The sequence below is a fragment of the Barbatula barbatula genome (assembly GCF_947034865.1).
Source record: "Barbatula barbatula genome assembly, chromosome: 10".
NCBI classification, from domain to species: Eukaryota; Metazoa; Chordata; class Actinopteri; order Cypriniformes; family Nemacheilidae; genus Barbatula; species Barbatula barbatula.
Window position 1 is genome coordinate 18,689,306 of NC_136773.1, and position 26,442 is coordinate 18,715,747.

Sequence of the window (26,442 nt, forward strand, 5' to 3'; positions counted from 1 at the left end):
GGCCTAATGACATACATTGATTCAAATATATAATATTATAGAATAAATAGAAGCAAATAAATATTGATATAAAATACAAAATGACACAAATGTCAATATTGTGATATATATATATATATATATATATATACAGTATACAAGAAACAGACCAGTCAAAAGGGTGGTGGTGGTTAATGGTTCTGTATAGGACACAATGGTTTATTGTTTATTGTCTGTCACTGTATCTCTCATAGACAGAATGAATCTGTGATGGTCAGAGGCTATCGTGAGCGTGTCAGCTGGGTTTGTATGCATACGCCTTTGCAGTCACTTTAGTAATTAAAATCATAATAAACGGTTTGGCCACAGGCAGCTGCTGAGCTGCTCGGGTCAGGCCAGATGCATAGAGCTCTCTGACTGAAATCTGGTTTGAAAAGCCTTTTCACTTCGGTGTGAAGAATTTAGTCAATGCATATTTACTTTCCTTATAACATGTTCCTGGGTAGTTAAATCCAACCTCTATTACAAACATAAACAAACCGATAGGTTTCATTGACTTCCGAAGGGTCCTGCTAACCCGGCACAGATCTGCTCACACTGGCAGTTGCAAAGATTATCTCTCATGGTTTGCAGTGAGTAACAACTGGCACGAATTACCCACTGGCATTCTGTCTGTGAAGTCATTTAGCTTTTTAGAGCTTGGGTAGCAAAAATGGAGAGTTGGAACCGTTAAGTTAATGAGATAAGGCACCCGTTTAACCAGTCTGTAACCGTCCTGTTGAAAATACTCAAATTTGGTCCTATTTCTATGTATGTATTAACACACATATGTTTACAGTACACCAAGTTTAGCCAGGGGGGTGTTTGCATTATGAGTCTGAGACCTATGGATGGCCTGCCTAAACACGCTGCCAAAACTCCCCCCAAGAAAATCAGCTCTAAGATGGTGCCAGAAACTACTTTTCCAACCAGTGTTTGTGAATAGTCAGCTTTTTGATGTGCAAATTAAAACACACAAACACAGCTATCGCTATCTGATAACGCTATAGAAAAACACATTTTTGGACCCTGTATGCCATTGGAACTGTGCTTTTAGCGTTTTATCAAATCAAATACAAAATGAATGTTTGTGGCAAAAATGTAGACAAAACAAATACTTCATTGACAGTGATTTTTGATTTATAACTTTCAATAAACATACTTCACTTTTATTTTTATGAAAACAACGCTCTTAAGAACAACACAAAGGAAAAAGCCCAGTACAAGCAAAGAACAAAAAAAGTAAATTAAAACAGGAATGAGCTGGTTTCTATTGGCTGTCGTTGTCTGCATATTAAGCATGTCATTTGTAAAGGGTTTCCACCCATTTCATGACTCACGGTGCTCACATTAAATGGAGTGATACTTGAAAGCAATACGTATCCTGTGACCGCCTGCAGATATTTGGGCTATATCTCATCCATTGCTTCTAATTCGTTTGGAGGAGAGGAAGCTGGATTTTAGTAAAAACAGCAGCTGCAGGGAATTTCACTGCATTGTAAGTCTTGTTAAGGGCTTACATCAACAAGACATCCATCACACTCTGGACGTATACACGGCCACAAATACGAAGGTGAATGAAAAGATAAAAACTGAATCAATATTATCTAAGAGCTATAAACTGACGCTGATGTGGCTGTCTTTTACTTGTTCAATTGAGTCCTCTTCTTTCCCCCACCCCAGCCTCCACTTTGCCGGACAGGGTCATCCCGGAATGAGATGCGTTCCTTTCGGGACGGAGCTGAACTGACTCTGTTGGGTGATGGAACTTCTGTCCCTATCAGAACAAAAACAATATTTCAATACATATTCAGTTATAAATGGATGAAAACAAAATAATTTCAGCAAACTGAACATGCATGCCCGCAATAGTGCCATGGTATACTATTAAGTATAGATTTGAAGATCTCGTCCAGCAGGGATTCATGGTCCTTATCCATATGCTATGGCCCATCAGAGTTGTCTATTCCACAGTGAGTTAAGCACAGTTCTTTTCAAACAGAGAACAAAGCGAGCCTTTTTCTGTGCCTGATGCGTTCCACGTGTAAAAGCCTCTGCCGCACTCGCCAACGAGAAATACTGAGAAAGACGGAGGGACAGGAAAATCTCATACGCAACCTTTAAATAGTATAACCGTATTCAGAAAACGATGCATAATTTTTATTTCAAAGCTCAATTTAGCGCTAAGCCACCTCAAAGCCAAATAGCTCTTATTTTCCAAAGCTCATTATAAATTAAATACAATTTATAAATGTCTAAATTTTTCACCTAACACGAAATCTTGTTTTCATAAAATTAGTCTTTGTTTGTTCTTTGTCTGCATTGGGTGAGGTGGAAAAAAATGAACGTCGGCCTCGGATGGATATTAATCACACATTAAACCCTCAACATTTATATTAAAAGAAACCCATGTTGTTGCTCCAGTTTTGTGGGTCGATACTTAATAAAACGGCCACACACTCGTTTAACCGCTGTGACCAAACAAATTGTTTTCAGCCATTTTGTTCCCATTACCTTTGAAAGGGGGCAAAAATGAGGCACCGGGAGATTTCCTCAACACACATAATGAAAACGTTTATGGCTCCTTAAACTGTTCTTTATGGCTCTGCCCCAGTTAGCAGAGGGTATCTTGTTGCATTAAAGCTAAGCAGTACTTGTGGATCTCGTTTCGTAATTGAACGTAGAACTAAGCCTGTCAACCTCAGCCCCATGACTTAATGACTCACACTGATTCAATTCAAATGACAAGAGGCCTATGAGGTACTGGGAAATCTTATATTATGTTAGTTGATAAACAACAGACAGGCTAATACGCCACGGGAATAAAACATTTTCTGAGCCTTCAATGTAACTGTAAGACACTAGTGAAAAAACTTTCTCCAACACTTTTCTGACTCACATTAGTTTCATTTACCCACTGACAACACTCAAAAGAGTAAGTTTATACATGTATCAGAGAATAATCTTATTCTGTATATTTTCTATACATTTCTGTACAAATAAAATTTCTACTTTATTCTTTTGGAAAAAAGTAGCTAAAGTTCATTTTATGGCTCGCATTTTATTCATCATCATAAATGTACACAAAAATATTAACACCTTTCATAATTTGACAAAAATAGAGATTAACTTATAGTCAAACAAAATATAACACTCGTACAAGAAATGCTTGAATATAATACTTAATGTAAAAATACAATACTCGTATAGTATATATCTTGTCATTTGCATTTATGTTAAAATAATTAAATGTCACACCATTAAATAATATAGGTTATTCAATATAAATATCTTCTATTTCTTTAGATAATCATAGTTAAAATGTGATGATATTTTTTTTAGAATAAGATTGAAACAAGCAGTTGGGAAATTTGATAAAATACTAACTGAAATGCAGGGTCTGAATCAACCCAAGGGGTAATGGGGCTGTAGTTTAAGAATCACCCCCTAATAATAAAATTTTGCATGCAGACCATCAAACTCTCTTTAAAAAAGCATGATAACAGCATTGATCCACGGATAAACAGGCTCACAATACTTTGTACTGCTTAACTTACTCCAATAAATCACCTATAAATACCTCGATGTGAAAGACTCGATTAAGTTATTCAGACAGACAGACAGTCTGTCACTCAGTGAGTCCGTCAGTTTCCTCGTGGATTTAATTTTCAATTCATCATCAGATTCCAATTTAGCTTCATTAGGAGAGACAGTGAAAAGCCTTCAGTCCTACATCACAGTTGTAAATGTGCTGAGCCCTGCTTATGTCACTCACTAGAATCATTGTCAGGCTGCAGCGAGTGCGTGTGTGACAGAGCTAGCACTTATTCAGTGATCTGTCAAAGGTCTCGCTCGCTGTTTCCTGCTGAAAAAGAGATTATTCCCCTCGTCCCCTAATCGACCCTGGCATCTAAATACTGAGATGACACGCGCACGTATGCAGCCATGTTCATACATACACAAGCAAAATTATTCAGGCACACAATAGAACATGTTGTCTTGATCTACATCACCATGGGAACACAATTATATTAGTTTGGTGTGATATTGTAACAGCTGTCATTATAAAAAAAGATGATAAAAATACTATGACCATGTATGCTATACTGTTTATAATGTCGCAATAAGCTGTCACTTTCTTTGCGGTGCAGTTCATGATTTGGGCCTTGACCGACATATTTTACCTGTACAATATTGTGTGATGTTTTCCTTCTTTTTTTATTTATTAATAACATTCTTTATCATTTCAGAAATGATTACTGGGTGGAATCATATGGAGTTGGTCATCCGAGTGTAATCTTAAATACAAAAATAAAAGACATACAGCAAAAAATATATATGTTTTAATAACACTGGAAAAGGGGAGTTTCATTTTTTGCTCTCTGTGGCTTGTGTGATATTATCAACACTGAGGGCAAAGATAACGCGACATATGTTTCTGATGTTAATGGGAAGCTTTTGTACTCTATAACCTTTCTTTTATGAACACATCCATTCTTGAAATATAATAAGCTATGAAAGCAAAAGGCTTGTTCAGGCAGTATTTTGAAAACACATAAATAATAAAAATAAATCTGGCATAAAGTTATTCACAATATATATAACTTTTTTGAGACTTACTTTCATGTTCAGTTGAATGTCTCCGTGCCCGAGTTGGTTTGTTAGGAGGTGGAGAGACACCAGTGGTATTTGCCCAAAGCTTACCTCTTGAATCTACACCACTCCTTCCACCAACACTGGCCTTAAAAACAAAACTGTAACATAAAAATATGAACAGCACACATATATACATACATACATACATACACACACACACACACACACACTCCCACACTCCCACTTTCATTTCTATTTTAATTTGTTTAAAGCAACCGTTTTAGCAAGACTATATTCTCTTAGTATTTAATATTTATTACTTTCATTTATTTAGTTAGTTATTTAAAAATTGTTTTGCAGTTAATTTTGTTTAAGCGTTTAAATACAGAAAACCAATCTTACCACAAGCTGCACCCTTGCACCATCAAGAATATCGCGATCAATCTCAGGGAGGAAATGATCCCTACAAAACAAATCACAGAATAGTTTTACAGATAAACAGCACAATGATTTAAGACCTATTAGTGCCCATTTAAAGTCCCCACTCGTATTCATCACTGATTAGATTATAATATATTATTTTTGTGTACAGTATTTCTCTAAACTAAGTATCTTACCGTCCTAAGACGGCAGCATCTGTGTGAGGATGAATTGCTTGCGCGTGGAGCCACTGGTAAGCTTTCTCCTTATAATTCTGTGGTTCCTTGACTCTCTGTGTGTTCTGAACTTCATGCTTAACTTGACGAACTGCACGACATAAAACAGAAAAAAAAAATATTCAATCAGTTAAACACAAACGGCAATAAATATTGCATTTAAGAAGAGTCCCAATAAGCACCAAGAAAATGAATCAAGTAACAAGAATGTTATAAACTGTACTGGATTTTATCTAAGAAGGAACAGTAAAAAAAACTATTTGTATGGCTCAACATAACATCATTATAAAACTACAGGTTAAGAAACACTTGCAAATTACATTTGTTTTAATAAATTTTGTGGCTGAAGTTTATTGCGCAATAAATAAACCAAATGTGTTGGTAAGTAGAAATATTTTTGGACAGTGTTGATACGTGCCACCAAAAAGGTCTAATTCTAAATAAACACGATATCGCAGCGGAGACTAGCAAGAATTGATAATGACATCCAACGGCCAAGTGCTGGAACTAATGAGCCATTTCTTTAAGTTATTTTCATGGTTTTGCCAAAAACTAAAGAGCGGACAAGGTTTATGGGTTACAGTTGTCATAGATTAATTGAAAATCCACTAAAAATGTCAAGCCATTAACTCCTACCCAAGGGCTGTACGAAAAATGTTTTTTTTTGCTGCTTAAGCGATGCTGAAAATCCACTAAACAACAATGGCAGCAATTACATGTTTCCTTTCAGTAGTTGTACTACTTCAAAACAATGTCTTTACTGTCATTTACATATATGGTTGGGTAAACACAAAAGAAAAATGTTAATGGGGAATAATATGGATGGGGAAAGAATAGGCTTATTTTTTATAACTCTGTATACAAATGTAAAATGTATACAAACTGTGCATCAACATACAAGAAACTTAATAAAACAATTTTAATCGATGATGATACTAGCGAAGGATAGACTTCAGAGGTAGCACAGATACATATATACGACTGGTGTCCAGTAGCTCTCGAACCGGCATCCCCCTATCGATCCCACCCTCAGGGCATCAGGGGGCCCAGGAGTCACGCCTGTTAGAGGAACTCTTAAGTACATTATCCGTGTGGTGAAGCTATGGCGATGACAGGAGTCAGAGAATCAGTTCTTTCATGAGGGGAGTCAGGCTAATAGAAACAAAGCGAGTCAAAGTGGCTTCTTTAAGGTCATTGTGCAGGTATTTTAATAAATCCGGCTTCCTTTATAACAATACTAAGGCGCAGAAACAAGGTCAAGCCTTTCAAAACTAAGATTAAAACTTCCCTGATAATCCCACAACTAAAATAAATTCACACACAGGGCTAAAATAGAACAACGAACACAGATTAAGATGAATGTTCTTTTTAAAGTAGATGTTTAAAAAGTGGACCTTTTTTAATACTTTTTTTGCATACAATTCAATCTAATGTTGAAGTGAAATATTATATTGCATATCTTTGTATTTAACACCCGAAAACAAACTATTATACACAAGTTTTTAAATAACATTTATTATCTATACCGTTTTCAATTTCATTTATTTCATCCTGAATTTGTCTTGAATGTTATAGTTAGATAGCTTACCAGTATTTTTTACTCAATGATTTTCTTATATTTTCCCCTATTCAAAATACATTTTCAAATCACAGTCATGAACCTTCAACGTGATGAAGCTTAAATCAATTATATCCACATCTATCAAAAATGCCTTCCAGGTATTTTAAGGTCTGACATACAAAACTGGAATTTTAGCAGCAAAATGCCTAATCACAATGAAGCCATGCCACATGCACAAAACACGCTGAGTGAAATGTGTCCTTTTGGTCGGAGAGTGCCTGTGTGTGCGTGTGTTTGTGAGACATACCCATGGGGCTTTGATTGTTTGGGAGTTCTCTGAGCAGACTCAAAGAGGGAGGTCAGGTCTTTTATCGTAAGGTTCTGTCTCCCACTTTCCTTTACCCTGGGTCAAACCTTCACCTCCAGAGAGCAGACCACAGGCGGTCAATCAGCGGTCAACACACACACATACACAAACAGATGCTACAAACTCTTTTTTAATGCAAAAAGTGCCTGTCGTTCATAACCCATGGGCAATCATAATAACTAGAAATGGTTCAAATCGATGGAAGGAATCTGATAACATTTTATTAGGAGATTTATTGACTGCGCTTGTGCAGGAGAAAAGATCAAATAAAAAGCTTGGCTTTAATAAATAAGATTCTATCCTTGTTTTATTTGGTTTATAATGAGGTTCTAAAAATCATCTCTGATTATTGTTTTTTAAGTATTAATTTCCAACTTCATTTGCTGGGAGCTAAATTTAAAAAGCATAACCAAAAACCAAAACTACTAGTGAAGCTAAGTCAATTCCATATGTAGGGTCGATATATCCTGTCAATCAAAAGAGGACAGCAAAAAGCATTTGTGCTCTGTATATAGAAAATGTTAAGAAACATCAAGAGTTTCATGTTCAATATTAATAGTCATTATATGAATTAATAACATTTAGAAAGAAAAAACACATTCATTTAAACTTCAGAATCGAAGCATGTGTTTAAAAAGCATCAGATTTTACATCATATTAAATTATACATTCACATAGATGTAAGAGTGTAAGATCACCTTGGGCATCATGGCCTGGCTCTTTAACCGGGTAACTGAGCACTATGTTCTGGATAGGGATGGTGTTAGGCTACCTGCTCTTCCCCTCTTCTGACCTGCAGAAGGCACCAGCAATGCAACCCCAAAAGCCCACCCCAACCCCACTCGAGACGGCCCCAAGCCTCAGGCTACAGGCCGGCCGCCGCTCCCCTGCTCTCCCCCAGCAGGGGCTTACATTTCAGCCGAATGCTCCAAGCCCCCTTCTGGAGGTGATTAGCCCCCCGAAGCCGTGACAGATTCTTTCCAAGATATCCGACTCACTTGTGTTTATTTTATCCGAGCTCTCTTTTGTGGATGTGCTGGATATGAAGTAACCCGCTTGAAAATGGGTATCAGCTTACATACGCCGCGGGACTGATGGAGTCGGAACAACAACAACAACAAAAAAGCACTAAAGAAAGAAAGCAAATGTTAAATGTAAGAAGAATTTCGTTTAATTTATTTTGCCCTGGCCTTTCATCTCTCCCTCCCAATCCTTATCTCTTGCGCTCGACCCCCCTCGGTAGCATCTCGCTGGAAGCCCCGCCCCCTGGTGTGGCACCAGGGCTGCAGACAACTCGCTCTGAAACCCTCTGAGTGCCCTACCTCCTCTGCACTTAACTCAATTTCACACTTCAGGTCCGCTACAAAGTCTCCTGAAATACAATCATCTTGTTTATTCTCCGCCATCCCACACAACCTATTAGCTAGCTATTTACAATCCCATCATGTGTATTCAATTTTATGTGGCAATGTGTATGTTTTCGTGTACGACACGCAAGGCAGGTTTAAGGGTGTCCCAGTTGACGAATTAAATATATGGATTCAACCCATGTAGATTACTAAATGGATCGCATCTCTTCAACATTTATTGTGGACAAATAAAAAGAAATAATAAAAACTAAATGATTACCGACATTCTTCAAATAAATCCTCTTTTGTGTTCTGCAGTAGAAAGAAAGTCATACAGGTTTGACAAGAGGGTGAGTAAATGATGACAGAATTTTTGGATAAACTCTTCCTGTAACTCATTTAGTGAATACCTTGATACGTCAATCAACAATTTCGCCCTACTGTACCTTTAAAGTCCTTGAACTTCTGCCTAGTCCGCCTTTGAGCTTCGTTTGAAAACATACTGCTTCCTGTGGCTCTTGAACAAGACCAGACGTGCGTTTGGGTCTAGAACACATAACGCAGACAAAAACGCAGCCACGAATGAGCTCATGCGAACGCTGCATTCATGGAGCAGACCAGGGCAAATAGAAAACTGACAGAAACCAAAGCTTCACTTTCCATTAGGAGACCAAAGAGCCCATGAAGCAGTGCTCGGAGAGCTCGACACAGGCCCTCATTTCATGGGGCCATGATTGGATTTGTGGCATTAGAGTCACGCACTCCTGACCTTGATCAAAGCCGGCTTCAGGCCAACCCTGGAGGATCCAGGCCAGGACTACTCACTCCGTCTGGGCTTCTTCTCAGACTCACGGCCCATTGAACTTATGAGTACTGATGTTCCCCTAGCACCTAGTAATAAAAGCTACTTTTGGACTTTTTACAAGGGGGAACGTTAGAGCCCTAAGACTTGTAAGCGTGTTTGTGGACAGGTCAATGGAACATGACAAGGCATGAGGCTGCTTGCTGTTATGGCAGATTAAGGTTCATATAGAATGTCACGCTAGTGTACTACAACGGCTCGCCAAAGAGAGGTAGAGACAAAAAAGGAATTAAAAAGATGTTTAGACAGGCATGATTTGAGGGAAATTGGCATTTTTTCATTAAGTCCCCAAGACTGTCCGTATCTTTTTATACAGGAACAGCTTATTTCTCAGTTTTAATGGGATAACCAACATGCAATGCATATTGAACCATGTTTTTAAAATATTCTTCCTCCAGAGTTTTGTTTCAAGGGAAATAGCTAGACGGATACACAGACTGACCGACCTACCCAATAATCTTTTGCATTGTGGTTTACTGCCCTTCATTTTATTGGCTCTCTTCAGCATGAGAAGAGCAGTGGAGTTGCTCGTGAAGCCCCTAAGAGAGATACCAACAAGATGAACCAATTGAGTTACACATTAATGTAGAAAAAATACATTGAATTGAAAAAATTACAAGTAGTGCAGGAACATACCATTCTTTGAGGATTGTTTCTGACCTCTCGGAAAGGGTGTTGTTTCTGAGCATTGATTCAGAATATTTCGTAAACCTACTGAAAATTCAAAAATAATTCCTTTTACTTTCATCAGGATGAGACACAAAGTCTCGGGATACAGATCATCTATTGAGGTATGATAAGAAAAGTTCAATGGCTATATTCTCATTACCTGCTTTTAAGGTGAGGTGACACACTTTGTTCCATGCGGACTGCACCTTTACTATCTGACCAGGCATGTTTGGGTAGACGTGGAACAACAGGTGGACTCTCACGATGCAATGGACACTGTAAATAAATACCACAACTATTAGTAAATGCCACAAAACAGGAGTCTGCAAATTTGATCAGTATTACTCATTTACAGAATTTATATACCAACATCAAATTTAAATAAATCAGGAGATTAAAATCAGGAAATAAAGAGATTGAACTTGCATGTTGCATCAAAATCAGTATTGGTCATACATAAACAATATCCTTGTTATCTTATAGGAACAGTTCACCCAAAAAGGAAAATTGTCATCATTTACCCACCCTCAAGTAATTCCAAACCTGTATACGTTTTTTTCTGCTGAACAAAGATATTTGGAAGAATGTTGGTATGGTAGTATACAGGTTTGGAACCACTTGAGGAAGAGTGAATGATGACAGAACTGTAATGTTTGGGTGAACTATCCCTTTCAAATAAAACTATATACGGCACATTTTTACTTAACCAAAAATAAAACTTTACTTTAGGTAATTTGGTTAACTAGTCCTTTTTCCGAAAATATGAAATACAGCTCTTGCTAAAGGAAATACTTCCAACAAAAATAAATGTGCTTTATATGCACTTTAAACTAGAATAATTTATGCGTGTAAAGTGTTTCATTGTATCTGATCACTCAGTCTTCATCTTGGTTCTAAAACACTGAACTGCATCCTACAATCTCCACATCTCCACAGCAGCTGCGTCCCATCACGGCATCGCTACCGTGATGGAAAAGCCCGGCTTTCTCTAAAGAAAAGAAACCACGGGAGAAAAAGCACTACGTTGAAAAATGACATCTGCTGACGAGAAGGAAGTTTGAGGCGGCCCAGAAAGTAATTGTGTTTTTGGAGGCAATAAAGCCGGCACTTAATCACCTCGAGAGACTCTGATTGTGCCGGCCCACAGACAGAGGGAGGGTTAGTGGAGCTGTTACCTTTGGCAACGGCGAGTGAGCTGAATATGGCATCGCCCTGGCCGGTGACATATTGGAATGCAGGCTTATCCAGTCTTTCTCCATCGCCTTCTAGTCACAACCCAGAACACATGAAAGCAAAGAGCTTGTATTGTATATGTATTGCATCGTTCCAAAGTGACATCTGATGGGATTTTTACAGCTGATGAAATGCATCTCTATTTTTCTGTTATTCCTTCAAAGCAAGTGGCAGATCGCATTAAACTAAAAGCACTGAACTAGCATTGATGCTTTCAGTGTGCACAAACACTTGAGCTCATATCTACTTCAAAACAGAGCATGTTTATTTTTTGCTCAAGTCGTGATGAATAAATTTGCCAGTGTGCGTAAATGAATGTCGGTAGAACTTTTCAAAAAGAAAAACTAAATTGATCTTAAAGTCCTGCGAATTTTTGTACGCAAAAAACCAAAACACGAAACGTAACGTGACATCCTAATTCACTATAATGAATCACCTAAGCTACGCAGATGAGCTCACTTAGCGTAATGCATGGGTTAAGCCAAAGTTACGTTAAATAAATCTGATGCAAATAGACAGAAAAAAGGTCAAAAGAAACAACGTTTTCCCTTCCCGCTCGTTGACTGCACTTTTTCTGCACCTAATCACTGATGACAGCTTCCTCCCTCGCTGCCACAAGTGCTAGTTAAAGATCTTACGACCCACCAGTCCCAGCGATCAGTCTGCCCACATCGCCGTAATGGCAGGAGCACCACGCATCTGCTCATACCTCATCAAAAATGAATTTGTCCGTGTCCACCTCTTCAAAGTCCTCATCGCTCTCCATGAGCCGCGCGAAGGCAAGAGCACAGGCCAGTCTTCTCCGCAGATTGTAGCCCCTCCACGCAGCCTGCAGGGGCAACACATACGACCATGAATCATATACAAGCATAAATATTGTGTGTTATCCCATTAGGAAGATAAAACATGTTAACCACTATTTAATTGCCCTGTGGTCTGCAGTTTGAACTTTCAGTGACTTTGGCTTTGTAAGACAAATGTAACACCGGGTTGCCTTTAAATCTGCGTATTCCCCGCGGGAAAAAAGACTTAGTGGATCAGAACTCCGGCGCTCCCACTCCTGCGACACGTTGGAATCTGATTAATCATTTTTTTCTCCCCGTTCGAGTCCCCGGAGACTCATTAAACACAGGCAGAAAGAGAAAATATCCCTTATTGAAGTTACATATGTGAAAGAAATAGGTTGTTTTTAAAAGCGCTACCTACCGATCCAAAACAAGCCTTAGCCAGTTAGAGCGCAATGAAGATGATTTAATTTCATTTGAGTTATTTATGATATTCATAATATGAGGTACGGAAACCTTTCCAGAGGTAAGAGCAGTAGATAAAAAATTCTAAGGCAAAAGTCTGGTTATTTGTCCATGTCTCCAAATATCTTTGAATAAACAAACTGCTAAAAAGTCTTACCTGTATAACAACAGCAGCACGGTCGCTCTTAGGAAGTTCTGGCCTCTCAATGCTGGTCTCCTCCATCCTACGAATATTCAATCTTTCTGTAGTTTTTGCAATTAAGCCTGAGGGGGCCCCACGTCTCTGCAATACGTATCTCCACCAGCATCGCTGGATGACCACAGCCGCTCTGAGTGAAAGACAATTTTATCTGATGACTCACCGAGGTCATAAATGACTAAATGAATGTCACTGAACTCAAGCTTGGGATGATTCATCTGCCCTAAAACATCTGGAGAAAGACACACCAGGGATCCAATGTCATCTCACTGATTTAGCGAGGAGTTCATTCTGGTTACTTTCAGTTAAAATAAAATGTACCTTCGAATCATGCAAGATGTTTCCTCTTCACATCCACAACAACGTTAAAACTGTAAACATCATGTGACGTCAATAAGTTGTGTAAAACATGTGTTGTGTGAGAGAGAGCCATACTTTTCAAGGTTCAACATCTGAACAGGTTCCTTCTCAGTTCGTTTCTCCGTACAGCTGTCTGGGAAGTCGGTTTGAAGGTCATTAGTTTGAAGCTCATGGTGAGTCTTCTGGGGATCTGCTGTATGCTGAGGTTGCTTCTCTGGGTTTATCCTCTGTGATGGAGATGCTTCAGAAAAATCACACTGACTGCTGTCAGCAGCTGTGGAAGATGGAGGATCGTCCGTAACAAAGCTGTCTCCATATTCATGGGCATAACGCTGGTCCACTGCCAATTTGAAGAGGTCTGCACAGTGACCACTGGAAAGAAGCTGGACATCGTGTTGAGAGGGCACAGAACTGTTAGTGCAACACAGAAAAAAAAACATAAATGACAGTCGTTAAAAAACTGAAGCTTCAAACTTTTCATTCATTTCTTCTAATATATGAAGTTAACAGTGCTTTACAGAAATTTAGGTTTAAAAGTAACTTCCCACAACCTAAGGAAACTTATCACCCTTCTGAACAATGATAATAACAAAACTCAAAAATATAACAAACTCTTCTAAATCTCAAAGATCGCTAAACATTAAACTCATTAAACATTACATTTCTCTTTACTGGAAATGGAAATTCTGTAATCATTTGCTTACCCTCTTGTCATTTCAAACCTGTATGATTTTCTTTCTTCTGCAGAACACAAAGAGAGATATTTTGAAGAATGTTGGTAAGCGAACAGCACTGGCACCCTTTCACTTCTACTGTATGAACACCAAAACCAATGCGAATGAATGGATGCTTAAAATATTTTGTGTTCTGCAGAAGGAGAAAAAGTCAGACAGGTTTGAAATGAAAAGAGGGTAAATTATGACAGATTTTTCATTTTTGGGTGAACTACCCCTTTAAGAAAATTACTCTCCAACAGTCTTACGCATGCTGAGAACTGGAAATCCTCTGATTTGAATTATATTTTACACAACACATTAATGTACATTGTGTAATGTACAAACAATTTTTTCTGGATGTGAATTTATACCAGTCTAAACGGACAGAATCGACAGCAACATTACTAGGACAACTAAAAGAGATAGTTCACCCAGTTGTACATCATTTTATCATTTACTCACCCAGACATACCAAGCAGGAGTATATGGTAAATTACTGATGTCCGAATTTTTTTTTTTTGGTGAGCGATCACTTTATTATATTTATTAGATGTATATTTGTTTGTGATCTTCAGCGAAATTCTCTACAAAGGTGCCTCAATGTTACTCTAATTACTCTATTAGCCATGGTGACTTTGGCCCCTCATGCCTCTGACCCCCAAGCTGTCCCTGCTGTCAACATTATAAACCATCTCTGTCACTACAGAGTCCCTGCTATTCTAATCCTCTGACATGCTTAAGCACCACCCCACACACAAAGCAGTTACACCTCAGTTCTGCAACAGAACATTGAGTCAGACGCAATGTACATTTGAACCATGAAACAAAACTACTGTTGAAACCTGTTGACACCAAGTGCAAACACAAAGACGTATGGTTATAATGGTTAATTTGATTACCTCATTAAAACAAATCAATGTCAAATTGCATACATAGTCGGCAACGGACATCTTGAAAGGCAAACTTTGTTACAAGAAGCCAAGGCAAACAAATACAATCTTAGACCTTAAACAGTCCCTCTACTCTCTGACAGCTGAAACTCCCTCTGAAAAATTGGGAAAGGTTTTCATTTTCTGATTCCAAAAACGTATTCAACCTGTTCTTGCGCAGAACTAATGTGCATCATAAATACGGCTATTTACGATTTAATGGCAAGCCATAGAAAATCTCATTTTCTTGCTGCAGTTTAATGAAATTAAAGGAATATGTTGGGGTTAACTGGTTACGCTATGCCTTCAGATCAACACAGGCACTGATATAACATTGTATACCAGTCAGACAGCAAAGTCTTCACCTTGCCAAATCTTGGGACTGACACTGGGTCAGGTCAGATGTTAAATGGCTGCAGCAGTCCCCACGGGAGTCCAAAAGACTCTTTGTGTGGAGTGTGCGGCGGAAGGGTTGGAGGGAGGTATTTCTAAAGTCCTCCAAGCCATGAGAGACCTCAGCTTGAACCGCAGGACACACAGACGTCTGCCAATCATCCTTTATGAAACATGGCGAGTGTTCTGACTTATGTGTTGGTGGTCTGAGACAGCATCTTAGGGACTTTTATTTCTATATATGTCAAAATGTCATATCTTGCAGATATGTGAGAACTCACGACTGTAATGACTATTTAATGTTAAATTTGCATAAATTAAAACTTATGAAACGTGTAAAAATCTTACAAACCTGATAAATAACAGCTTAGTTTTCTCTGTTTTTGGACATCCGATTTGCAAAAATTGAATGCCCAAACCATTCAAGTTTATTACAATAGGATAATCTGAATACTTTTTTAGAGATTACTTATTTTAACAATTAAATTATAATAAAAATAAACTATTGTATTCTACTGTATTCCATTTTCTTGTTCCATGTTTCCTAAATTCAATTGGTGTTGTGAACCTTTAAATAGTTAATGCTTGAAGACACTAGACATTTACAACAACACTTTGACTCACTGTGGACATTGGGCTTTGTGGATCCGTGTTGATTTTAGGAGAATAAAATGACTCTGTATAATTTACATCCATTGCTTTATTCTTCATCCAGCATTTCAATTTTGACCTAATGAGCCTTTATTGGTTTTTCATGGAGACTGAAATAAGATTTCACCTGATCTCCATCTTATGTTTCTGAAGGAGTGAATCACGCTGTCTCTGCTGTGCCTGACAAAGGGCTTGGAAACTCCACTGCTGTCTTGGGCCTTTAGAGGATGCTGCTGTTACAGATGTCTGCTCATTATTCAGCTTAATCAAGCCAGGCACTGTCTCCAGAAGCAAGGACCTGAAAGAAAACAGGCATTTAAGGGATTTGCATGATGAAAATTTGCATGATGAAAAGTGAAAAGACCACACAATGTGCTACAATGTGCATCACACTGTAGACCTTGAGTGGTTGAATAGACCAATAATGTTCCATTTAATCATATTTTTATATTTATGTATTGTGAAAAGTTTCTCTGAGATCACAAAAAGAAAAACGATAATAGGGGTAGAGTAGGGAGATGGTTTTTTTAAAATCTTTTGGACATAAAACAGTTAGTGTAACATGTAATGTTACCCCATTGACTGTCCACTGCAATCATAAAAAATTAACAGGGAAATGTTGGTTCCAGACCCTCCCTTTCTGTCTCCGTGGGTTTTCTATTGGGGAATATTTACATTGAGCAGATGAAATCGGTTAGGAAATGGGGATAAAACATTTAATGAGTTTGACATTCTGGACCCAAGAGAACCAACAAGAGCGTCTGCACGTCGAGTAAAAAGGTTTAGTCAGAGTCTGCTATTCTCAGTGAGAACCTGCATGATGATACATGGCGGGGATTAGAAATGAAAAGGGGTTTGCTGGCCTCAGTCCAGAGACATTTCGAGCGAGCCTGTACTGCCTTTTTGGTCTGTGTTTAAATGTACGACAGTGTATGAGCAAACACAGGACTTTGCTGGAGCATGCTGGCAGGAAAAAAAGATATTAAGGAACTGAGGTTTGAATAAGGAGTGATAAATTCAGTGTCAATGTAATTATTGTAGAATTAAAATATTGTAGAATTGTGAAGGTACCTATTGAAAAAGATGTATATTTAAAAATATAACCAACAAAAATATAACCTATTAACTTAAATGGCAGCCCACAGAACATTTTGTAGAAACACTTGCCAAGCCGTTTTTCTTGAATGTGGGCATGGTCATGTGATATGCAAATGCTCATTTTGGCTTCTATAGCTACTGATTTAACTCATCAATTAGTAAAAACTTCCCTGTAAACAGAGACAAACAGAAGTTCAATCAATCTTACTGAAATCCCTCTGTTCTTCCATACTCTGAATGGTCATGTGCTGTGTACTTCCTTGACATATCCTTCAGTACTTTAATTTAGCCTCTGTTATCACTGGATGGGGATGAAAGAACCAGTGGAGAGAGAGGAAAACACTGGCTCTAATTCCGTTGTTGGCATTAAGGGTTAGACAAAGTTCAGAAGAATACAGAGACAGATTCGAATGAACTTATCTGTCACTGCCGAATAAAGCAGACGTTAAGAAAGAACACACTTCTTTTTTCATATTTAACAAAATACCAAAAAGGACATAAATATTTCGGATATCGTCACACTGTAAGATCTTGCAAAGCACATTTTCTGGAAAATAAATGTGTTGCCAACTTGAAACTATTTAGGCCATCCTAACTACAAAGTATGATGTCATTTTCGTTCCATTTTAACAAAATCAAGACAGACTGCTTGGCACTTAAATGTGAGACTAATTCCAACATGCGTCTATACTTTCTTGATCTCCTTATTCTGTCTCTTACACGTTATTGTTCACCACACTAAAACATAATTTGCTCATTTTGAATCAACCCATTTAAGTCCATTCAAAACACTTTAGAGCAGAAGCCCATATAGTTGAAAAATGTTCCTCAACTGAGCAAATATTTTCAGAATTACGAGCACTTAAGTCCACGTGCGTACAGATGTCACTGTGTAATCCAATAGTGGACACAGATACAATTGCTTGTGTGGTGATATGGGCCGGAAGCTCAGCGGTACGGAGGAATGTTTATTCTACTTTTAAACGCCCGGTGCACTTCCAGCCCATGTCCCTGTTCACATTAGTTTCACATTCTCACACAATTATGAAATGCTTAGTGACTTTTGCCGGAATGTTTGCATGACAGCTTCTGCCCGATCCAACATAAATCTTTCCGTTAATGAAGTAGGATAAAAGGTCATAAGATCTGATCTCATTTTGACCTAGGACAATCTTCTATAGGGCAAATCTTTGAAGGTGTAAATACATACCTCCAGTTCATCTCCTGCTGTAGCGGATTGTCAGTCAGGTTGAGTTCTTGAAGACTGAAGCATCCCTGAAGGTTCAGACAAACATTTTGAAGGTCTAAAAGAGAGTCACAACAGCATCTTCTCATGAGACATTCAAACTTACAATAAAGTTAAAAACATACAATAAAATTTACCTCTTCCATGTGTACGCCTTACCTGAAAGACAGTTCTGACTGATGTTGAGCATCCTCAGAGACACCAAGTCCAAGAGTGGAATTAAGTCAGTTATACTGACGGGAAACAGTCAATATGATTAAAAACAATAAAACATCTTAATTTAAAACATGACACATCACCATTGCTTCAGAAAATAATTGTATTTAAAGTGATACTCACCCAAAATGTTTCATGTATTGTTATGTTAAAAGCTAAGAAAGATATTTTGAAGAATGTTAGCAACTGAAAAGGGCACTGATCTGGGGCACCATTGACTACCATAGATTTAAAATGGTAGTCAAAGGTGCCCTAGAACTGTTTGCTTTACTAAATTCTTTGAAATATCTAATTTTGTGTTCACCAAACCAAAAGTTTTAAAACAATTACTGTGGTAGTCAATGGTGCCCCAGAACTGTCAGTTGCTAACATTCTTCTAAATAGATTTCTTTGTGTTCAACCAAACAAAGAAACGTATGTAGGTTTGTAACAACTTGAGGGTGAGTTATTCATGACAGAATTAAATTTTTTGGTCGGAGTATCACTTTAAGTATTAAACGTGTCATTTTTTGTGCCACTAATAAAATACAACTTCTGTTCAAGATGTTCAAAAGGTGCAATGTTTTAATAGGACCAATGGGCTACGGTGATTATACTTTATGGGAATGTTGACTGTAGTGTTGACTCTGCACATTAAACTGCCATTCAAGAAAGTATTTACACATAAAAAACACACATCTCACCTATGAGTAGAATTTTACTGAAAGTGAATGTTATAAACACTGGCTGTGTCTTAAAACCTAGTGAACTGCCTACTCAAACATTAATTTGTACATTTATTTTATATATACTGTATTTGTATATCATTTATTTTTACTTATCCTATAATGTTTTACCCGAGTCTCCAATGCATCTGCAAATATGTATCTATTGTGAAGCTGCTTTGTGCAAAATTGTAAAAAAAATATATATATATTTTGATTTAATTTTTTAACTTGTGCATTCACATTTGCCGATAAAAAAATTGGACAATACAAAAAATCAATTGTTTGCCAGTTCATTAGGTTTTCAGCCACAGCTATTTTCTGTATTGACCCCTACAGTACCTGTTATGAGCTAAGGAGAGGTTTTGGAGCAAAGGTAACCAATAAGACTCCAGGTCACGAATAGAAGATATAAGATTGTCATCCAGAGAAAGGTCCCTCAGAAGAACATGGTTATGCAGGACAGGGAGCTATGCCACAATCCAGAGATGAAACAAAACAAAACAATCCCCTTATGACCATATGACCACACAGTAAACGTCAACATGTCGTTTCCAACCACAAACACTGTCCCATGAGAAGACATGGGTGGAAACTTAACTCTCACCCTAAATATGAGATCGCAAAGTAACATTTACACATTAAACACAACAGATAAGAATAATTCAATTAAGGTGACCACAGCCTAGAAATCCAGTTAAATGGGTGAGCATGTTTTACTAGAAGATAATGTTAACAACAGCTGTCATCATTGTGGTCTAGCTCTCTCTGGTGATGATGCATTTCTTGTAATAACTTCCTGGACACTGGAATGGAAATATTTTTCTAGATTGACTTATCAGAATAAGAATGCATAACAACAAAGTAATGGAAAAATACTAAATGAAGATAATTCAATACAATCTGGATATCAGTGCTGAAGGCATATGTCAAGTAACTTATTTTGTTACTTTTGAAAAATTCCACCTGAGTTAAACTGTTTCCTCTAAGCTCCAGCGTATTGAGGAGAGCGCAGTTCTCCAAACCTTCGACGTGGCTTAGGTGGTTGCATGAACAGTCCAGATGCAGAAGTGTATACATTTCATTTAAACCTCTCATGCTGAGCAGTTGGTTATGGTCCACTAATAATCTCTGAAGCATTTTCAGGGCTCCTAAACCACCTAAGAGAGAAAATATATTTCATCAAGCCAATGCTGCTGGAGAAACCTGGTTAGAATGTACTAAATCATGGGGCACTGTGAAAATATCTCATAGCAGCCAAAGAATAATCTAATCTAAAAAAACAGAATTGGCAGGACACTATCTAATGCTGACAGCAATACCTTTTAACTGCATTTTTCCTTTTCTTTATGATATATTTATTCATATTTATTCAATATGATGGCATTATCTCAGAAGGGAGACACATCGGGATGTATTTTGAGAGTGGTATTAGAAGAAAGCAGTAAAAGAGACTAAGATGAAACTAGGCTGCAACCTACTGGTCAATGACAATGCTAGCTAGATACCTACGTCCACATCCAAATATAAAGATTTAACTTAATCCCGAAATATCATAATGACAAATAAAACACTGACAAATTAACATCTATGAATAATAAACACTCACTTATACGTGAAATGTTGTTGTGTGACAGCTGAAGGACCTGGAGATTCTCAGCATCATCAAGGCCATGGATGTTTGTAAGCTGGTTTTTACCCAGCAGGAGAACTTTAAGGTTTGCCAGACCTGCACAATCCACACGTGTGATCGAGTTCTCCTTATTGTAAAAAAAACATTAGAATTAACTCAATATGTTGTTTTCCTCACTTTTGTAAGTCGCTTTGTATAAGACATTGCTAAATGTGCATAATTACATTAATAAAGATCATAATCACCTGTACATCTATGTATCTGATCTGAGAACACTGATTAAGTCCATCCAAGGATACGAGTTCACAGCGTCTAAGGGTTAACGTCTGTAGTTTGTTACACTGAGACAGTGTGGACAGGTTACAGCCCGGCAGGTCTTCCAGAGTCACTGTTGTAACCTGATTTTTACATCACAATTACAGTTAACAGGAACTTACAAGATAACCAAGAAATAGCTGTGGCCCATGCCCATACATTTAAAGTGTATTACATCGACTACCTGTTTGAGAGAACTCCAAGCTCCTGTCCTGAGAATAGTGTCCGCAGACAAAGGTGGCAGACTGGGTAATTTTCCTCTTCTTGCCCCTCTCTTAAGGGACTGTGCAGATGACCTCTTCTTTTTATTCTGAAATGACAGTATGGACCAAGGAGTGCAGTTCTTTATCCAGGCCAAACGCTTCTGCTCTGTGCTGTCAGGCTGACATTCAGAACCTGATTCTTGGATCTCTTGTCCACAGTTTTCAAGCAAAATTGTTGTAGTGTCTTGCTGCCCCCTAGTGTCCATCTTGTGTTCTATACCATTGATTTTCTTATCTGTATCAAAGTCCTGAGTCACTTCGAAATTTAGATGACCTGTAGTTTTCAGACTTATGCAATGGTCATTAGAGAGTTCTTTATGTGCATTTATGAAGGGCGGCGGATGGGCTGTAGTAAATTTTTGATTCTTTTTTGACTGCATCTGACAGTGAAGTTCTTCACTGCCATCTTTTTTCTTTTCTGTATAGCACTTTTTTGATAGTATCTGATCATCAAACCTGTCTACTTTTACACTTTTGTCCAATACAGTCTTCTCCTTGTACAGATCTCTTATTCTTGCCATATTATCTTTTCTTTCCCTTGCCTCCTCCTCACTATCTTGAATCGCTCTTTCTCCTCTCTCCTCATTTTCCTCCTCACTTTGACATTTATTTTCTGCTCTGCTACTTCTCACCAGTTGCCTTCTATCATATTCTTTATTCTGCTCAAAGTTCTCCTCGTGTCTTTTGTTTTCCTTGTCTTTTTTCTTTTGCAATCTCCTCTCTTCCACACTTGTAATTGCGTTGTGCTCTTCCTTTCTCTTAACCTCCTTCCTCCCCTCGTCCATCTCTTCTTTCTTCGGCTGCGGATGATGGTTTTTCTCGTTCTCCAGGCATTGGCTCTCCTCTTTCACTCTCCTTTCTCCCACATTTGTGATGTTGTTTTGTTCTTCCTTCCTGTTCACCTCTTTCCTCCTCTCATCTTTTTTATCATCATCTTTCTTCCTCTGCTGCTGAAGTATTTTCTCTGCCTTTACGCATTGGCTTTCTTCTTTCGCATCTCTTTTTTCTACACCTGTAATATTGTTCTGCTCTATTTTCATTTCCATCACCCTTCTTCCTCTATCTTCCTCCTTCCTCCTCTGCTGCTCAAGTCTTTTCTCTTCCTCCAGACGATGGTGCTCTTGTTCTTTTGATACCTCATACTCAGCTCTGCGTCTCTCCATCTCCTCCCTGTGAAAATGCTTTAACTCCTCGATTCTCTTCCTCTCCTCCTCTCTTTCCTTCTTTATTTTCTCCCACTCCCTCTTCCCCTCTTCAAGTCTTTTTTCTTCCTCTCTCTTTCTCTTGAGCTCTCTTGTGTTCCAGCGGCGGACTAACATTCCTCTGAGAGCAGCTTGGATCTTTGTAGCAGATCTGCATTGAAGCTCCTGGATTCTCCTTCTCTCCTCCTGCTGAGTCTCCTCAAAAGCCTGTTTCTCCTCCTCTAGCTCCTTCTCCAGCTTCCATATAAACTCCTGAAATTAAACATTAAATTAAATAAACATTAATAGCATCATCCCATTCAAACGTATTGATTTCTTAAGGAAGCATACCTTATCCCAAAACATTTATTTTATGATTCATTGTAACCGTTTTACCGCACCTGCTGTTTATCCAGTTCTTGTTGATCCACTGTGTAATGAACTTTATGTTTTTCTCCAACATTTTGAAACTATTATAAATATTCAGAAAGATTGATTACATTTATAGAATGTCCTTTTATTACATACACAAGAATGTTAAAGACAAACCTACCAGAGCGGCCCTCTCTACCTTCCTTAGCTGCTCCTCGAACTCCATCAGTGACTTCTTTCTCCTTTCTTTCTCATCCCTCTCGGAGTTCAAATGCAGCTCTCTTTCCATCTTCCGTGCCACTAATTTCTGCTCCTCTTCCTCTTTTATTTTTTTCTCCAATTCTTTCCATTCAAGACTAAGCTGCAATTCACTCTCAGAGCAAATGTCATGGTCAATTACAACTGAAAGCAAAACAGTGAGAGGTGCAACTGTGTGAATATTACAATATGAGGTCCTTTAAAATATTTATTTTTAAATGTATTTTATACTGTGCATACACTTATATATGTTTTCAAAGAGTGCCATCTAATGGTGAAAGAATACTGTTAATCCATCTATGCAGTTAATGTTGCATCATTACAAATGTGTATTTTATTTCTGAAACATCTGTACATACAGTATATATAAAGACTAAATAGTTATATATTTGAATACAGTATAATAAAATTTTAATTGCTGACCTCAATAACCTCGGTTTTATTCATGTTACCGTAAAATACAGGCCAATCTAACCTTATTATTTTCATATTTACCTTCCATATTGAGCTTCTGAGCATTCTGTGACTCCACCTGTTCCTTCATTCCACAGACTACCTACAAATAAAATATAACATTTAAATGTACACTTATGCAGATTGTGTTTTTAGCAGATGCCATGTCTCTGTGTATTTACAGCCTATATTCACATTGTCTGAACACACAAAACTGCTAAACAAAACAGATATTTTGCTACTATGAGGGACTAAACTAAATTAAAGGTTTAACTCACGAGGCAAGCAAAAAAGCAAGACTCACTCTTTCCATCCACTTTTTGGGTTCCTCGATAAAATCCATAGCTCCCTCACTTATTATATTATCATCGTGGGTGACGAAAAGTTCCTGACTCAAGGAGGCTACAAGTGAAATTGAAAGTCTTCAATTTAGGCATAATAATATATGATATGAACATTAAAATTCGTTTAAGAAATATCTTACATTTTTCCTCAGCATCTTCAATGATTAATTGTTCAAAGGCATTAATTCGCTTTCTTGAAGCTTCAATGTATGCAAGCACGGAGTCAGAAAGATCTTCTGAATGAAGCTTTTGTGAAAACAAAAGTGATTGTCAGTGTAATGAGCTTTTGGAGTATTGAGAGTTTAATCATCAATGTATATAAATTAAACATGGTCAGATAAAATGCAATACACTTTCCAATACACTTAAACAACTTATATGAGATATTTATACAATATAAAAGCACGTTTGTATTCGTTTTATATGAGGGACGAACGCATGTTGAAATACAGATGGCACTTACAGTTGCATCCAACGCAGTAAAGTTTTCATCTTCTGATTCTTCTGAATGATTTTCAAAGGGATCTAAGTTCAATTTCCTTAACTCTTCATCAATCTCTTTCTCCATGTCATCCATTTTCATCGACCACCAGACCAAGATTTAAAACCAGTTCAAACCTTTCTGCGTAAATGAAGAGTGAAGTAACACATCTCACAACAGTAAACACGAACATTTACGAATTTAAAACAAAAAGTATGAGCATAAGATATTTTTTATAGTTTTATTTGTTTCTTTTGTTATTTAATATCCAGAACCTGTTTCTCTTTTTGCCTCATGGTGTACCATTCGCGTGCATCGCAGTTGCTATGGAAACCAGAGAATACAGCGTGGCAAGAAGGACAAACTTAATGAACGCTCTCGCATAATGGCGAATGGCGCAAGTAAACCACACAAATATATTCCGCAAATTATTTTGTAAAATATCCTACGTGTTATAAGAAAATATGATAGAATGGTACTAGTGGTAAAATGGTACATTGACATAAAACATTTTACATTAGGTGCACTTACAAATGGAGTGACAGTGTGGACAATTTTAGGTATTGGATCGTAAAACAGTATTTTGAGTTTAGCAGAATGTGTAAATAATCTCACCATACATCAGACATGAAAATGCTGTCATTATTTTTGATTCTCAAGTGCAATTTTACATAGATCAACCAAATAGGTCTGTCTAGCAAAACTCAACAATTGATCAGAAAATAATCAGACCTTAATTACTGTACAGTATTTAATGAATACAGTCTACCTTGCATGCATCTGCAACATTTTTAAACATAACTCAATTTTGCTCAATCTGTAGTTTTCTCTGAGTGGCTGCACAATTTCACTCCCATTGCTGGAGACTGTTATCGAAGTCAAATCAACTGTCCATGTTTCATCAGAAGCATTCACCAAGTTAAATTGCTCAAAAAACTCCCATCATTAAGCCTTGTCTGCTTCAATTAGTGGAGAGTGCCATCAACCTCTTTGTTAGCAGGGAAGGTGTGTGAAGCTTGTTGTTTGAGAGCATGGAACCCAGACAGGGACCAGATACAGTAGGCAGTGCCTGCAGATCTGCACTTGTGATTAGGACAAAGCCTGCTCTGCTCTCGACAGAGCTCAGGTTTGAATAGTGTCCCATGTTTTAACAAAAGGGCTTTATGTTACTGGTCTGTTGCCATATCTGCTCACTGCTTTCTTCAGATTGTTCCCATTGAGTTTTTCCTTGTGATTGACAGGAACAGAGAAATACTAGAACTTGATGAAGAAAATTTGTCTTTAGCTGTGAGCAACAATGATTGTATTCTTTCTTAAACCAAACACAACACATTGGATTCCATAAAATGACTAGTAAGTTTGTCAGAATTGACTGAGCTCAGTACCTGTGTGTGACCATAAGATCTTAAATTACAGATTTAAATTTAAGGAGTCGCTGAGAAGAAATGGACTAAGGATTGTGCATATGACACTCCATTTATGTCACTATTCAAGTTAACCTATTGAAATAAAATCTTTAAGGTTTATGCTTTTTGTCTGTGCACCTTTGTTTTTCCTTTATCATTCTATAAAAAAAATGTAACAACCTGCTGATTATCCCATGACTATTTTGAACCCAATGACGCAAAAAAATCCTGAGAAATAAGGCTTTTAGGACCACATTGAAATTAATCCTTTCATTGTCAATGAAGGCACCGCTGTCCACTTCTATCCCGACATTAATTCCATTAAGTTGGTATGTTGACTGTAAAAAACAGAGGACCGGACAGAGAGATCAGGATAAAAAGAGCAGATGAGTTTTTTTTTGTCATGAGAAAGGTAACGACTTGGGTGGTTTTAAGAAATGAAATGTGAAAAGATTGAGCTGTCAGAATATATTAAATGCTGATTCACTCAAGAAAAGCTCTAACCTCCGCTTCACTCTCATTGCTGAACACTCATTCAGTTCAGGGCTATGATGTATATTCTAGTAGGCATTTAATTATTAAAATGGAGACTTTAAAAGTTAACTGTTCATATAAGACAATATTAGCTGAGAGAACATTTGCAGTTTGTAGGAAAGAATCTGT

At 37.6% G+C, this 26,442-nt stretch overlaps 1 protein-coding gene across 1 annotated transcript; it reads right to left on the reverse strand.

Annotated features, from left to right (window-relative positions):
- Positions 1 to 1,161: 1,161 nt before the first annotated feature.
- Positions 1,162 to 24,469, reverse strand: lrriq1 (leucine-rich repeats and IQ motif containing 1; the record flags this gene model as incomplete). The annotated part of the gene is given in 26 exon segments (XM_079465997.1): positions 1,162 to 1,795; positions 4,639 to 4,759; positions 5,017 to 5,077; positions 5,232 to 5,361; positions 8,994 to 9,042; positions 9,044 to 9,093; positions 9,860 to 9,948; positions 10,046 to 10,090; positions 10,239 to 10,354; positions 11,254 to 11,343; positions 12,021 to 12,140; positions 12,719 to 12,890; positions 13,196 to 13,531; positions 15,937 to 16,107; positions 18,118 to 18,211; positions 18,313 to 18,386; positions 19,416 to 19,543; positions 20,040 to 20,233; positions 20,683 to 20,833; positions 20,952 to 21,104; positions 21,206 to 22,738; positions 23,019 to 23,239; positions 23,591 to 23,651; positions 23,853 to 23,950; positions 24,033 to 24,138; positions 24,356 to 24,469. Coding segments are annotated over 26 exon segments (4,611 nt in total). The 3' UTR covers positions 1,162 to 1,661.
- Positions 24,470 to 26,442: the final 1,973 nt, after the last annotated feature.